Here is a 16463-nt window from a genome sequence, read left to right on the forward strand (position 1 = left end):
AAAAAAAGAAACACACCTTTAGTTACAAGACCTCTAGAGTAGAGTAAAAAAAAAAAAAAATTTTCTTCATTTCTGTACACTGATCGGAATACAGGAAAAAGTATTTATCAACACCTTCACCTTACTGTTATGGTGTGGTAGGAAGATTGGAATGGCACTTTTGCAGAAACTCAGTGCAGTGACGGGGCAGGCTCGGGAGCTGTGGTCAGGTCAGCACTTGTGGGTGCCAGTTGTATTTTATAGCCAGCACCACAGACAGGCAGGATATGACAACTCTAATCCCAGCCATTCAACCCCTTAGATACGTGGTTAACAGCATCTAAAGGCCCATTTACACAACGATTATCGCTCTGAACAGGTCTTTTGAGCGTCTTGAGCGATAATCGTTGTCATTTACAGCGCAAGATGATCGCTCAAGATGAGTGATCACCTTGTGCTGCAAGTGGAGGATGCAGAAGACAAGCGGGGTGTCCCCACTTGTCTTCTGCATTCAGCTGTTCTCTGCTCAGAGCGCCCAATGGTCTACAGCCGAGCGCTCTGTGCGGTCTATGGAGAACAGAGCTGGACCGCTCTGTTTTTCATACCCGCCTATCATCAGGGAGCGGGGTTACAGCTGAAACAATAGTATCAGCTGTATCCCGCTGTGAATCCCTGATAAGGCTCATAGTCATCTTTCAGCATGGTGAAAGACAACGATGAGCGATGGCATAACGAAAACTGCACGATATTAGTGCAGTTACACACAATGATTATCACTCAAAAGACGGTTTTTGAGTGAATATCGTGTCTAAATGGGCCTTAAGTGGTTAAACAAAGGAGGAGGTACACTCACTGCATCGGCCCCCACAGTGTGATGACATGGGAAGGACTGATGGGTTGCTATGGCAGCCCATGTAAAGTAATAAAATACACTGCAGTACAGCAGTGAATTATAAGAGCAATCAAAAGTCCCTACTGGGACACAAGACCGAAAACATGTCCTTTTTTATCATAATCGGAATGGATGTTATTTAACACTACATGGTAAATGCTGTCAAAACTAAAACCACAAACGAATCATAAATGAAATAATAATCCTACATATGGCCATGTATCTGGGTGGGGTGGGGAATATTATTGCTTTTGAAGTGTGGAGATAGTGGAGAGTCAAATATTATTCATGCATGAACATTTCTAGTGGAGAAGTTGCTAAGCAGATTGCAAATGCCACCAAATTAAGGAAAAAAAGAATCAGCAGTAATACAGCCATACACTAGTAAGATAAAAACATACCTGGCCATAAATGCGGTTGGGTTTCTTTCCGTCACAGTTTAGCTTTTCCCATCTCTTATACTTCACATTACAGACATGGACATCGTTACCATTGCTTTCACCAAAGGGGATGCCAGTGCCTCCAAATACCAGAAGATTGTAGCCATGTAATACCACTACAAGGTAACAGAACATACATCAGATCATTGTACTAGGCATTAGCCGAAAACACCTTGCTAGCTTGTATTCCACCAACTGTCCACGAGGAACCCATCAGCACGAAAAGGCTCCTCAAGCTACTGCTAGGTTATAATGCGCTGAGCAGATAGATTTAATTTCACTTACTTTTTGAAACCTCAGTTCTTTAGCCCCATAGGCTATAATGGGGCCATGTGCTGTCTGTGAAACACTGTCAGCACACAGACCCAAATCTGCAAGTGCGCTGAGGCCTTCTGCTGAAAGTCTTCCCATAAACAATCTGCTCAGCTCCAGCTGTTCATGCAGAACAGATCACATGTTCAACAGCACATGTTCCATTTGAAGAGGTAGTAAGGGAGAGCTGGCTGATTATTGGCAGTCTGACCACCGCCAATCAGGAGAACAGTGGTCCAAGAGTCTTTGAGTGGATGGAGAGATGGTCTCACTTTTACACTACAGCTCTATTCATTTCAATGAGACCACCGGAAATGGCTTATGAATCCATTAAGTGAATAACTGTTTCATGGGACAATCTCTTTAAGGCGGCCAACATTTAATTGCATTTTTCCTTTCTACATAAAGCATGCCTCCCAAGGAGAGAGATTCCTTCAGAAGATCAGCCATTTGTGTGCCACAATGACTTGGAGCCCTGTTGTGTGCCAGCTTACCCTGAAATGCCACGGAGTTTCAAAATAACCTACACCCCGATAATAGCCATGCCTGTCACAAAGCTGTGGCATTGTGCTCTACCTGCAGTGTCCCACAGAGAACCAGTGCAGGATTTTGAAAAACAGAAGCAGGAAGGTATTGCTGATCTGCCGGCAACCTCCCGCTTCTGAATTCAAAGTCCTGCTTCGTTTACAGGTTGCCATAGAGACCATCGGCTTGTCAGAATCAAGCCGATAGTCTCTGTGGCAAGGAAAGCTAGTGTTTGGCTGTCAGAGGACAGCCAGGCACTGCCTCTTAAAGCTGAGATCAGAGAAAACCTCAGATCTCTGCTGTGTTAACCCTTTAAATTCTGCAGTCTGACTGCAGCATGTAAAAGGGCTGTCACCATCGGACCCCCGGAATGTAAAAGTAAAAAACTAAAAAAAACCACTTGTTTCCCTTTACTTTGTAAAGAATTAAAAATTAAATTTTTAAATGGCTTAGAGAAGGAAGTTAGTACATTATTTAACCCCTTAATGACACGGACTGCGGATCTAGCGCGTTATTTTATGCACATTGTCCGCCCCAGACTGCAGCCAATATACTCCTATGAGGATCCGCAGTTGTCCCCGGACGGATTTGTATCGCGTTTTTTTCACGCGCGTGAAAAAAATCTGCGACCCGTTCTAATTTGGGTCGGATTCTGCGCGTGAAGCCTCCAATACAAGTGAATGGGTGCGTTTTTTTCATGCAGTACATCCGCAGTGCAGCTGCGGATGGACTCACTGGTTACTGTGACTACAGGAAGTAGGCATGGTAGGAGGCGTCCCAACACACAGCAAAGCTTCACAGGCAAATTTCAGCAGCAGCACTGCCCTTCCAGTCACCTCATCCAGCAGCCACCAGCCTGCAGCCACCAGCCGTAACGAATAATGATCGACATGGGCAAACTTGTCACAACGATGCAGGACTTCCCTAGCATATGGGACAGTAACTCCCCAGAGTACCTAGACAAGAATCGAAAGGAACAATCCTGGCTTCAACTCTCCGCTCAGGTTTATGGGGATGCCTGGACGAACGCAATAGAAGCGGAAAAGAACTTGCGTGAGTATTATTCGCTATTGCGTCAAATGTCCTTTTTTTTCATTTTAACCCCTTAGTGGCCAAACAGTTTTACTTTTGTTTTTATTGTGCTTTTTTCCATCCCCACTTTTAACCCCTTAGTGATGGAGCTTTTTTGCTTTTTCTTTTTTCTTCTCCTCTTTCCCTACTCCCTAAAAAAATCGTAGTTCCTTTATTTATCCATCAAAGTTGCTGTATAAGGGCTTGTTTTTTTGCGGGACGAGTTGTATTTTGCAATGGCACTATTTATTGTACCATATCATTTACTGAAAAACCCTTTAAATAATTGTAATCGGAGAGAAAAAAAAAAAAAAGGACTTTCCACCATCTTTCGGTGCGTCCTGTTTCTGCAGCGCGCAAAGTGCAACAAAAACGACCTGATATTTTTATTCTATGGGTCAGTACGATTACTACGTTACCAAACAGTGTTTTTTTAGCTGTAGTACTTGTATTTTATTTTTTTTTTAAGATATTTAATTTTTTCAAATTATTTTCTGTGTCCATTTTCTGCGTGCAATAACTTTTATTTCTTTGGCGACATAGTTGTGTGAGGGCTCATTTTGTGCGGTATGTCCTGACGTTTCTGTTGGTACCATTTTCGCATACAGTTGACTTTTTCATCGCCTTTTATTACATTTTTTCTCGGAAATAGGGTGACCGAAAAAGTGCATTTCGGGCGTATATTCTTTATTTTTTTTGACCACGTTCACCGTGCGGGGTAAATCATACATTACTTTGATAGATCAGACTTTTACGGATGCAGCGATACCAAAACGGTCACACTGCAGGACAGACGACTCTCCGCAACGCTGGCAGAAAAGATCACATGACCGGCTCCATTGCCGGACTTGTGTTCTTTCCTCCAGCTCTGTGGAAAGACGTCCATCCTGCATTGCGGCCGTCTTGTGCAGGAAGACGGGTGCATCAGCCGCCAGGATGCGCCCAAGTTACTAAGCCCTCCGTGTTTGTTTTTTGCGGGAACAGTTGTATTTTCCACTGGTGCCACTGAAGCGGCATTTATTGGGTTAATAGCCTTGTTCAGCAGACACCCACAATGTGTAGAGGGAGATAGGTAATATTTCTTGCCAATGCAGGATGTAAGAACGCAAAATCTGTAGTAATGAATTCCTCTTGTGAATTTTTTTGCAGTGACTGAAATAAAGTCACGCTGGAGAAGCGCCCGAAAAAAGCTACATGGATCAACCATGCCCACAAAGACATCAATAATTTAACGGTGCTCGCACAAGCAAGAGGGACAAAACGGAGTCTGGGTGTTGGTTTTTAATCTGTTTTCCAAGGAATGGGCAGTTCTCTAGGGGTTGGGTTTACAATAAGGGGCGGCTGCTGGTTTTTCTGCGCATTTTTTTCCGCAACACATCCGCGTATATCCACGCGTGAATTTTCACGCATCCGCACCTATCCGCAAGCACATTTAGGTACCATACGTGCGTGAAAATCCGCTAGCGGAATCCGGAACGCTCATGTGCAGGCGGCCTAAAAATAGATCTGCAGCCTGCTCAATGTTTCTACAAGCACATTACAGGCTACTGCAATCAGTTACACACTTTAGCGTGTGACCGTCGAGGCCTGCGACTGGCTGCAACCACCCGTTATGTGCCATTTCATCCTGTAGTGTAGAAGCGAACATGCCCTTATTCAGGATTTCCATGACAGGTTTAAAGTATCTTCCATAAGGCCATATATGTACAATATGTTACCAAACAGAGGCCTTTTGTATAGCCACACATTTAACACTCACATGACATTGAGGCAAGTTCCCTCGGCATGTAACCATCTGTCCCCATTTGATGCCATGTTCCTGTAGCAAAATGATATCGCCAGAGCTCTCTAAAGAGAGGATAATCTTCATTTTCTGGGCCACCTGATTCATCATAGTCAGGGTTGTATCCACCGAATACATAGAGGTTAGTATTATCAGCAACACATCGGTGTCCACTTCTAGCAGGGGGTGACCTGCGACCTACAAAAACAAACAGATCATAAATGACTGGGAGGCAAGATGGACTTTGACTATATGACACTAGAGCTACTAAAAGCAGTTAGTGCACTAAAGGCAAATTGCAATGGAAAAGAATAATTGGATAATAAGCAAAACATACAATACCACAAGGATTAACCCTCGGTAGTTGTGCACATATCGGAATATGAAGAAATTACATGAAAGGCTAGTCATTAATGAAGCCACTGCTTGTGTCCAGAGGCTCTGCGGCACCACCAGTGTAGCTGGGCAATGATAGTGTGCTTTCTGGGAGAAAAGCTTATACAAGTCACAGGGACTTGATGTGTATATCGAATTACTGTAGGAGCTTCATTTTCCCTGGAAGGGATAGCAGGGCCTCTGACTTGACTGCAGCCTTAGCCTACACATTTTACTTATGTAATAGTGAGCAAATATTAGCTCCCAACCTCCCTCCCAAGGCTTTCTCTGCCCTGTTCTAAGTAGTTGCTAGTAAGTTGTAGGACCCGTAAGCTGTGGGCGGAGCTACAGCGCTGGCCGTATACAAGCTCTGTGCATGCGGGAAGTTGTAGGTAACAGTTTGTTGCTGTGTTTACTTCTGAAATAATGCATGTAAACACAGCGACAGATCAGGGACTGCATGGGATGAAGAAGAGGGTCCACAGCCGCAGATAGAAGTTACAGGGTGCCACTACTTAGCCGTGCCTTCTAGATTTCAGCAGTTTCAGAATTTACATTGTGCGCCTGGAAAGCCCAATTAAGAAGAGTAGCAAGTTACAAGGTCAGTTCTCCCATTAGCTCAAACAGCGCAGTAGCTTCTAGCCTGGCACCTCTGCTGCTCATGTAATTGAGTAGGACTTCTCAGCAATCAGAATCTTTGCAACCATAATCACCTGCTATATGGAGCTCTGAGCGTTCGTCCTCGTTTCTCTCTACAAGGAGTGGGCTGCTGAACCCTTTAGGCCCCCTGCACACGGGCAGAAATTCCGCGACGGGATTCCCCGCAGAATTTCCGCCCGTACAGGATTACATTACAATACGCAATCCTATGCAGACGGACGCGGTTTGTCTGCGCGAAATCAAGCGCAGAGAACAAACCGCGGCATGCCCCATTTCTGTGCGGGGCTCACAGAAACGTCACTTCCCGGCCGCAGGCTCCGCTCTGCGCCAGCTGCCGGCACATGACAGAGCCGGAGCGGTTGAGTTCCGCGCTGCTCTCTGCAGGCGCTAGGGTCGGGTCCCGCTGCGAGAATTCTCGCAGCCAGATCCCACCCGGCTGTCTGCAGGCGGCCTTACTCTCAGTTATGGCCAGGCAGAGCTCCCTCTTCATTCACGTAGTAGAAGAGAAGAACTCACCAGTCGAGGACATGCAAGTAGTCGGGGTGCCCACAGAGGCAAGAACCATCTGCCCACTCTGTTACTGCAGCAGGAATAAGTGACATCAGGCATCAGAATGACTGTATTGCTGGGGTGAGGTAACAAAGTTCACCAATGATTGCAGCATTAAGGCTATTATACAGTGGCTTCAGATAATCAATCTATTAGGCCTCCCTCACACAGGCGGGATCACAGGAATCTGAACGCCATTTATTCAACGGCAAGTGCCAGCAGCGACTGAACGACAAGCAATAATTCGTTCATTGCTCAGTTTCTGCAGGCACAAAAAATAAATAAATAGTAGAGATGAGCGAGCACCAAAATGCTCGGGTGCTCGTTACTCGGGACGAAATTATCGCGATGCTCGAGGGTTCGTTTCGAGTAACGAACCCCATTGAAGTCAATGGGTGACTCGAGCATTTTTGTATATCGCCGATGCTCGCTAAGGTTTCCATTTGTGAAAATCTGGGCAATTCAAGAAAGTGATGGGAACAACACAGCAACGGATAGGGCAGGCGAGGGGCTACATGTTGGGCTGCATCTCAAGTTCACAGGTCCCACTATTAAGCCACAATAGCGGCAAGAGTGCCCCCCCCCCCAACAACTTTTACTTCTGAAAAGCCCTCATTAGCAATGCATACCTTAGCCAAGCACCACACTACCTCCAACAAAGCACAATCACTGCCTGCATGACACTCCGCTGCCACTTCTCCTGGGTTACATGCTGCCAACCCCCCCCCCCCCCCGCCCCCCGCACGACGCAGTGTCCACAGCGCACACCAAAGTGTCCCTGCGCAGGCTTCAGCTGCACTCATGCAACACCACCCTCATGTCTATTGAGAAGTGCGTCTGCCATGAGGAGGAACCGCAGGCACACAATGCAGAGGATTGGCACGGCTAGGCAGCGACCCTCTATAAAAGGGGCGGGGCGATAGCCCATAATGCTGTACAGAAGCCATGAGAAATATAATCCTGTGCCACCGCCATCAGGAGCTGCACACGTGGGCATAGCAATGGGGAACCTATGTGCCACACACTATTCATTCTGTCAAGGCGTCTGCATGCCCCAGTCAGACCGCATTTTTTTATAAATAGTCACAGGCAGGTGCAACTCCGCAATGGGAATTCCGTGTGCACCCACAGCATGGGTGGCTCCCTGGAACCCACCGGCTGTACATAAAATGTATCCCATTGCAGTGCCCATCACAGCTGAGGTAACGTCCGATTAAATGCAGGTGGGCTTCGGCCCAAACTGCATGCCCCAGTCAGACTGGGGTTCTTTAGAAGTGGACACATGCAGTTACAACTCCCTGTGGACCCACAGCATGGGTGGCTCCCTGGAACCCACCGGCGGTACATAAATATATCCCATTGCAGTGCCCAGCACAGCTGATGTAACGTCAGCTGTAATGCAGGTGGGCCAAAAATTAATTGGATTACACTATAGGCGAGGGCCCCAAAAAATTGGTGTACCAACAGTACTAATGTACCTCAGAAAAATTGCCCATGCCCAACCAAGAGGGCAGGTGAAACCCATTAATCGCTTTGGTTTATGTGGCTTAATCGGTAACTAGGCCTGGAGGCAGCCCAGTTAAAATAAAAATTGGTTCAGGTGAAAGTTTCAACGCTTTAATGAGCATTGAAACGTATAAAAATTGTTTACAAAAATTATATGACTGAGCCTTGTGGGCCTAAGAAAAATTGCCCGTTCGGCGTGATTACGTCAGGTTTCAGGAGGAGGAGCAGGAGGAGGAGGATGAATATTATACACAGATTGATGAAGCTAAAAGGTCCCCGTTTTTGATGGTGATAGAGAACAATGCTTCCATCCGCGGGTGCAGCCTACGTATTGCTTAGGTATCGCTGCTGTCCACTGGTGGAGAAGAGAAGTCTGGGGAAATCCAGGCTTTGTTCATCTTGATGAGTGTAAGCCTGTTGGCACTGTCGGTTGACAGGCGGGTACGCTTATCCGTGATGATTCCCCCAGCCACACTAAACACACTCTCTGACAAGACGCTAGCCGCAGGACAAGCAAGCACCTCCAGGGCATACAGCGCGAGTTCAGGCCACGTGTCCAGCTTCGACACCCAGTAGTTGTAGGGGGCAGAGGCGTCACGGAGGAAGGTCGTGCGATCGGCTACGTACTCCCTCACCATCCTTTTACAGTGCTCCCGCCGACTCAGCCTTGACTGGGGAGCGGTGACACAGTCTTGCTAGGGAGCCAGAGAGCTGTCAAAGGCCAGAGAGTGTTCCCCTGCCTGTGCTGTACATGCTGCCTGATCTCTGCGCCTCCCCTGCTACCTGGCCCTCAGAACTGTGCCTTCGGCCACTAGCGCTGTCGGATGGGAATTTTACCATCAGTTTGTCCGCCAGGGTCCTGTGGTATAGCATCACTCTCGAACCCCTTTCCTCTTCGGGTATGAGAGTGGAAAGGTTCTCCTTATACCGTGGGTCGAGGAGTGTGTACACCCAGTAATCCGTAGTGGCCAGAATGCGTGTAACGCGAGGGTCACGAGAAAGGCATCCTAACATGAAGTCAGCCATGTGTGCCAGGGTACCTGTACGCAACACATGGCTGTCCTCACTAGGAAGATCACTTTCAGGATCCTCCTCCTCCTCCTCCTCAGGCCATACACGCTGAAAGGATGACAGGCAAGCAGCATGGGTACCCTCAGCATTGGGCCAAGCTGTCTCTTCCCCCTCCTCCTCATGCTCCTCCTCCTCCTCAACGCGCTGAGATATAGACAGGAGGGTGCTCTGACTATCCAGCGACATACTGTCTTCCCCCGCCTCTGTTTCCGAGCGCAAAGCGTCTGCCTTTATGCATTGCAGGGAACTTCTCAAGAGGCATAGCAGAGGAATGGTGACGCTAATGATTGCAGCATTGCCGCTCACCATCTGGGTAGACTCCTCAAAGTTTCCAAGGACCTGGCAGATGTCTGCCAACCAGGCCCACTCTTCTGTAAAGAATTGAGGAGGCTGACTCCCACTGCGCCGCCCATGTTGGAGTTGGTATTCCACTATAGCTCTACGCTGCTCATAGAGCCTGGCCAACATGTGGAGCGTAGAGTTCCACCGTGTGGGCACGTCGCACAGCAGTCGGTGCACTGGCAGATGAAAGCGATGTGGCAGGGTGGCAGCGTCCCTGTGCGACTTGCGGAAATGTGCGCAGAGCCGGCGCACCTTTCCGAGCAGGTCTGACAAGCGTAGGTAGCTTTTCAGAAAGCGCTGAACCACCAAATTAAAGACGTGGGCCAGGCATGGCACGTGCGTGAGGCTGCCGAGCTGCAGAGCCGCCACCAGGTTACGGCCGTTGTCACACACGACCATGCCCAGTTGGAGGCTCAGTGGCGCAAGCCAGCGGTCGGTCTGCTCTGTCAGACCCTGCAGCAGTTCGTGGGCCGTGTGCCTCTTCTCTCCTAAGCTGAGTAGTTTCAGCACGGCCTGCTGACGCTTGCCCACCGCTGTGCTGCCACGCCGCGCGACACCGACTGCTGGCGACGTGCTGCTGCTGACACATCTTGATTGCGAGACAGAGGTTGCGTAGGAGGAGGGTGGTTTAGTGGAGGAAGCATACACCGCCGCAGATACCACCACCGAGCTGGGGCCCGCAATTCTGGGGGTGGGTAGGACGTGAGCAGTCCCAGGCTCTGACTGTCCCAGCCTCCACTAAATTCACCCAATGTGCCATCAGGGAGATATAGTGGCCCTGCCCGCCTGTGCTTGTCCACGTGTCCGTTGTTAAGTGGACCTTGCCAGTAACAGCGTTGGTGAGGGCGCGTACAATGTTGCGGGAGACGTGGTCGTGCAGGGCTGGGACGGCACATCGGGAAAAGTAGTGGCGACTGGGAACTGAGTAGCGCGGGGCCGCCGCCGCCATCATACCTTTGAAAGCCTCCGTTTCCACAACCCTATACGGCAGCATCTCCAGGCTGATAAATTTGGCTATGTGCACGTTTAATGCTTGAGCGTGCGGGTGCGTAGCGGCGTACTTGCACTTGCGCTCCAACACTTGCGCTAGCGACGGCTGGACGGTGCGCTGAGAGACATTGGTGGATGGGGCCGAGCACAGCGGAGGTGAGGGTGTGGGTGCAGGCCAGGAGACGGTAGTGCCTGTGTCCTGAGAGGGGGGTTGGATCTCAGTGGCAGGTTGGGGCACAGGGGGGAGAGGCAGCGGTGCAAACCGGAGGCGGTGAACGGCCTTCATCCCACCTTGTGGGGTGCTTGGCCATCATATGTCTGCGCATGCTGGTGGTGGTGGCTCCCCGGCTGATCTTGGCGCAACAAAGGTTGCACACCACTGTTCGTCGGTCGTCTGCACTCTCAGCGAAAAACTGCCAGACCTTTGAGCACCTCGGCCTCTGCAGGGTGGCATGGCGCGAGGGGGCGCTTTGGGAAACAGTTGGTGGATTATTCGGTCTGGTCCTGCCTCTACCCCTGGCCACCGCACGGCCTCTTCCAACCTGCCCTGCTGCTGCACTTGCCTCCCCCTCTGAAGACCTGTCCTCAGTAGGCGTAGCAAACCAGGTGGGGTCAGTCACCTCATCGTCCTGCTGCTCTTCCTCCGAATCCTCTGTGCGCTCCTCCCTCGTACTTACTCCAATTACTACTACCTGAGTGATAGACAACTGTGTCTCATCGTCATCGTCCTCCTCACCCACTGAAAGCTCTTGAGACAGTTGCCGGAAGTCCCCAGCCTCATCCCCCGGACCCCGGGAACTTTCCAAAGGTTGGGCATCGGTCACGACAAACTCCTCACGTGGGAGAGGATTCGGAACCAGTGCTGCCCATTCTGGGCAGGGGCCCGAGAACAGTTCCTGGGAGTCTGCCTGCTCCTCAGAATGTGTCATTGTAATGGAGTGAGGAGGCTGGGAGGAAGGAGGAGCAGCAGCCAGAGGATTCAGAGTTGCAGCAGTGGACAGCGCAGAACTCTGGGTGGACGATAGATTGCTGGATGCACTTTCTGCCATCCACGACAGGACCTGCTCACACTGCTCATTTTCTAATAAAGGTCTACCGCGTGGACCCATTAATTGTGAGATGAATGTGGGGACGCCAGAAACGTGCCTCTCTCCTAATCCCGCAGCAGTCGGCTGCGATACACCAGGATCAGGAGCTCGGTCTGTGCCCACACCCTGACTTGGGCCTCCGCGTCCTCTAGGCCTACCCCTACCCCTCAGCATGCTGTATTACCAGTAGTGCAGAAACAGAACGCTGTAATTAAATGTGCCGCTTATTGGCCTGTGGTTGGAGGCTGACTTCCCTTACGGAACGCACAGCAGAGCCAGGAAACAACTCTTTGCACGCCTGTAGTGAGACGTAGGTGCGTATGACTGAGCTAGTGGAATTCACAGCGCAGAAGCTGTCAAGTGGCCAAAGGCCAGTAGTAGGCCTTAAGTATTTTGCTTCTATTTTTTTAAAATGCTGAGCTGATACAGCAGATACTGTAGGCAGCGTATAATATTATGTATACCCTTTCCCTCTGGCGGGATGACGGCGATCATGTAACAGAGACAGCAGATCCAGGAAACAATTTTGCGCAAGCCTGCTGTAACGCTTAGCTGCGTATTAATTAGGACTACTACCCCCAGCAGACACGCAGTAAACTGAAGACGGTTACAGGCAGCCCAAATATAGTATTTTTCCCCAATTTTTTGGAAAAAGCCCACTGCCTATATAGCCTGAATATCTCTTTCCCTGCCTCACCAGTACTGGCCCTATACTCTGTACAATGACTGCAGACTGCGGACGCAATGCTCTGCACGGCCGATATACAAAAAAAAAAAAAGAATTGTGCGACACTGCTAAAAGCAGCCTCAACAGTACTGCACACGGTCAGATGTGGCCCTAAGAAGGACCGTTAGGAGTGATTTTTAGGCTTCAAGAACCCCAACACTCTCCCTATAGCAGCTCCAGCATCAGCAGCACTGTCCCTGATCTCTGTCAGAATGCATCTGTGGCGAGCCGCAGGAGGGGCCGATTTATATACTCGGGTGACACCTGATCTCGCCAGCCACTCACTGCAGGGGGGTGGTATAGGGCTTGAACGTCGCAGGGGGAAGTTGTAATGCCTTCCCTATCTTTCTATTGGCCAGAAAAGCGCGCTAACATCTCAGAGATGAAAGTGAAAGTAACTCGAACATCGTGTGGTACTCGCCTCTAGTAACGAGCATCTCGAACACGCTAATACTCGAACGAGTATCAAGCTCGGACGAGTACGTTCGCTCATCTCTAATAGTCAACCTGTGTAAACAGGCCTTTGTTCATCTATGAACAGCCGCCTGTTTAGGCTGGTTTCCCACGGGACGGAAATTCTGCTGAATATATGCAGCGGGACCACACGGAAAATCCGTCTGACCGGCGATGTAGACGGCCGCAACTCTGAGCAGCTCCCGGAGAAGCCTGGAAAATATCCTGACAGCGGGACCTAGACTGACAGAAAAATGGTCAAAAACCTAGCGACAGCACAGCAGAGGCCACCGGAGACGAAACGGGCACCCGAGGAGCAGATGGCACGCGGCAAAGAGAAGGGAAAGGCAGAAGAAGCCGGCGGCCGGCAGAAACAAGATGGCACCGGAGGGAGAGAACCGCGAACGCTCATACCGCTCCTCAGTACAAGCAGTAGAGATGCAGCGCGGAAGCTAGCAAGGTATGCCAGGGAGGAGAGGGACAGAAAAGAAGAAGAAGAAACAAGCCCGGGGCAGCAGAGGGGAGACACAGAGGAGCGGGGGAGCCCACAAACAAGCAGGCAAACGGCGGGAACAGGAGGGGAAGAGGAAGCCACACACCAAGAAAGCAGAGCAAAGGAGAGAAGGGCCAAAGCAAACAAAATGATAGACCCTAACCAAGCAGAAGGCAAACAAGTCAGCACTACACAAAAGCCTGAAAACAAGACAAGATATTATGCCCAAAATGAGAAACCCTAACGCCAGAGAAACAAATAGGATAAATCTAGATGAATATTGCCTGCAAGATGATGCAAGCATCATAAATGAAACAAATGATGACATGCAAGACGACATGCGTATTGCAAGCGTACCTGGAAACGGCACAAGATGGCATAAACAATGCAAGAGCATGCGGTAACTGCACACAAGACAAGACAAAGAACACAAATGCCACTGACAACCGCATGCAAATTAGCACAAATTATGCAAGTACATCCGACAGCTATGCACAAGATATTATAAACAACGCAGGGGACCCCGACACAAATAACCAAGAATCAAAAGATGCAAGAGGTGCCAGAGAACCCACGTTAAAGGACATCTTTGGAGAAATCACCAAATGCAATGCATCGCTGAGTAACCTCAACACGCAAATGGGTGCGATGCAAAGTAATGTAAACCTGCTACATCACGACGTGCAAAAAACAGTAGAGCGTCTGACAGAAACCGAACGCATAAGCGACGTGGAAGACGCAATACAGCCAATACAACGAGATGTGGAGAAAAGCCTGCAAGATATACAATATTTACAGACCAAAGTAGACGACCTAGAAAATAGGTCAAGAAGAAATAACGTGCGGATTGTGGGCCTCTCAGAAAAGGCGAAAGGAAGAAACCCAGCAGAATTCATGGAAACATGGCTGACTGAACTATTCGGAAGAAATACCCTCACCGCGATGTTCGCAATTGAAAGAGCCCATTGTGTCCCCACAAGACCCCTCCCACCGGGGGCTCCCCCAAGACCAATGATTATGAAAATATTACACTACAGAGACAGACATATTACAAAAAGCCCGTAAGAAGGGCGAAATTCAATTTAATGGCGCAAAAGTCTCTTTCTTCCCGGATTTTTCTACAGAAATTCAAAAGAAAACGGGCAACATTTATAGAAATAAAGCGACGACTGCGAAACCTGCAAGTGCCATACGCGATGCTATACCCCGCCAAATTGAGGGTGGCGGCGCTGGGCGCAACACACTTCTTCGAAAACCCAAAAGAAGCTGGCACTTGGATAGATCACAACAAAATGGAAATCCGGAGGGGAAGAACACCGCGCAAATCACCACGAAGAGATAACGACTAAAGAAATGCTTAACTGAAGGGACCCAAAACTTCTGAGAGGAGCTCCTGAGACGGCAGGACACATCGCCCGGAAGAATGAAAGATTGGTACCCCGATCCGAGTGGAAGACAACGGATCATTGAGTTATATGTTGGGGATGTTCGTTGTTTGGTCTCTCTCTCGTATGTTGGGGAAATGTTAAATAATTTACAGGTAGAAGGGGTAATGTCAGGCGGTAGAAACATGGGGCAAGGGGGGGTAAGGGGAAAGAATGCTAGCATAAATGTGCAGACGATAAGAATATTGGAAATAATAGAAACATGCAGGGAAAAGGAAGATACATGCAAAGGTTGGAGGCGGAGACGGAAAATAGGTGAAAATGTATGTGTATATGTGGGGAGGGATGCAGGTGCAACGCTGACACAGAGATACGGATCCTCCCGCTGCGGCTCACTCACAAAAATAAAAGAGAACAGCAGCTACCAGAAAATAGAAACCCTGAGGAAGGTAAAGAGTAAGAAAAATGAGTAGAAAGGTCAGGATTGTTTCGTGGAATGTGCGGGGCATGGGTGATCAGACGAAACGCTCGGCAATATTACAAGTAATCAAGGAGCAGGGCCCGGCAATTATATGCCTGCAGGAAGCGCACCTGTCAAAAGAAACCACAGATACACTCAAAGTGGGGGGAATGGGACAAAACTTCCACTCGACACACACAAGATACTCCAGGGGGGTCAGCATAGTAGTGCACAAAAACATACCGTTTAAATGTCTCGCACGAAAAATTGACCCAGAAGGCCGATTCATATGTCTACACTGTAGAATATACAACTACACATGTATCCTGGCCTCGGTGTACATCCCGCCCCCATACAACAACACAGTAATGCGGCAAATAGTAGGGTTCACAAATGATACGCCGGACATCCCAATCCTAATAATAGGCGACTTTAACTCGGTAATTAACCCTGCACAAGACAGATCAAGGACAGAAAATATAAGTGAGGAAAGGAACCAGACATCACTGGGCCGATTAATAAACGAAATATCACTAATAGACATATGGCGAACACGACACCCCACAAACAAACAATATTCATGCTATTCGACCACACATCAATCCCTATCCAGGATAGACCTAGCAATAGGGAACACTAGGCTATACAGTGACATAACCGCAATAGAATACCTGCCGAGAGTTGTTTCTGATCATTCCATACTACGCCTAGAATTACAACACAGCAACGCTGGAAACTACACCCAAAAGAGGTGGAAACTAAACCCGCACTGGCTAAACCTACTAAACAAAGAAAACGGGAAAACAGCCCTAGCGGAATATTTTGAGTTAAATAAAGGCACTACAAGCGTGACGATCAGCTGGGAGGCCATGAAAGCATATATGAGGGGGGTATATATACACACAACAAATCACTCAGGCAAAAAAGGGGACACAGAGAGAGAGGGCACAAACTACAGGCAGAACTGAAGGAAACGGAAGAAAATCACATAAAAGAGAATACCATAACAACACTTAACATATGGAAAGAAGCCCAAGAGGCCCTTAATAAATATACACTAGAAGCAGCTGCTACCAAAAATGGATTCAGGAAGCAGGCATACTACGAGGAGGGAGAAAGAACGGGGCACATGCTGGCAGTTATAGCCCGGGCACAAACTAGCCCCACATACATTATTGAATTGAAAAACGTACAAGGCGAAATTGTTAGGGATACAACAGCCATAAGAGAGACTGCAAGGAAATACTACTCCGCCTTATACTCCTCAAAGCTGGATAAATCAACAGAACAAATTGAGGAATATCTGATGGGGATAGCAACGCGGAGACTGACGGAAGAACAGGGAGAATTTCTAGATGCACC

General features: G+C 48.8%; 1 protein-coding gene across 2 annotated transcripts in view; it reads right to left on the bottom strand.

The window, feature by feature from the left end:
* The window catches only part of KLHDC10 (kelch domain containing 10), a 54247-nt gene that overhangs the window by 14019 nt on the left and 23765 nt on the right, over positions 1–16463 (bottom strand). For both annotated transcript variants that reach the window (XM_066592156.1, XM_066592155.1), the window contains 2 exons: positions 4979–5200; positions 1273–1427 (listed from right to left, as the gene is read on the bottom strand). In XM_066592156.1, coding sequence (XP_066448253.1) covers positions 1273–1427; positions 4979–5200 — 377 coding nt within the window. The remainder of the gene's footprint in view (positions 1–1272; positions 1428–4978; positions 5201–16463) is intronic.

This window comes from Eleutherodactylus coqui, chromosome 2, assembly GCF_035609145.1.
Source record: "Eleutherodactylus coqui strain aEleCoq1 chromosome 2, aEleCoq1.hap1, whole genome shotgun sequence".
NCBI classification, from domain to species: domain Eukaryota; kingdom Metazoa; phylum Chordata; class Amphibia; order Anura; family Eleutherodactylidae; genus Eleutherodactylus; species Eleutherodactylus coqui.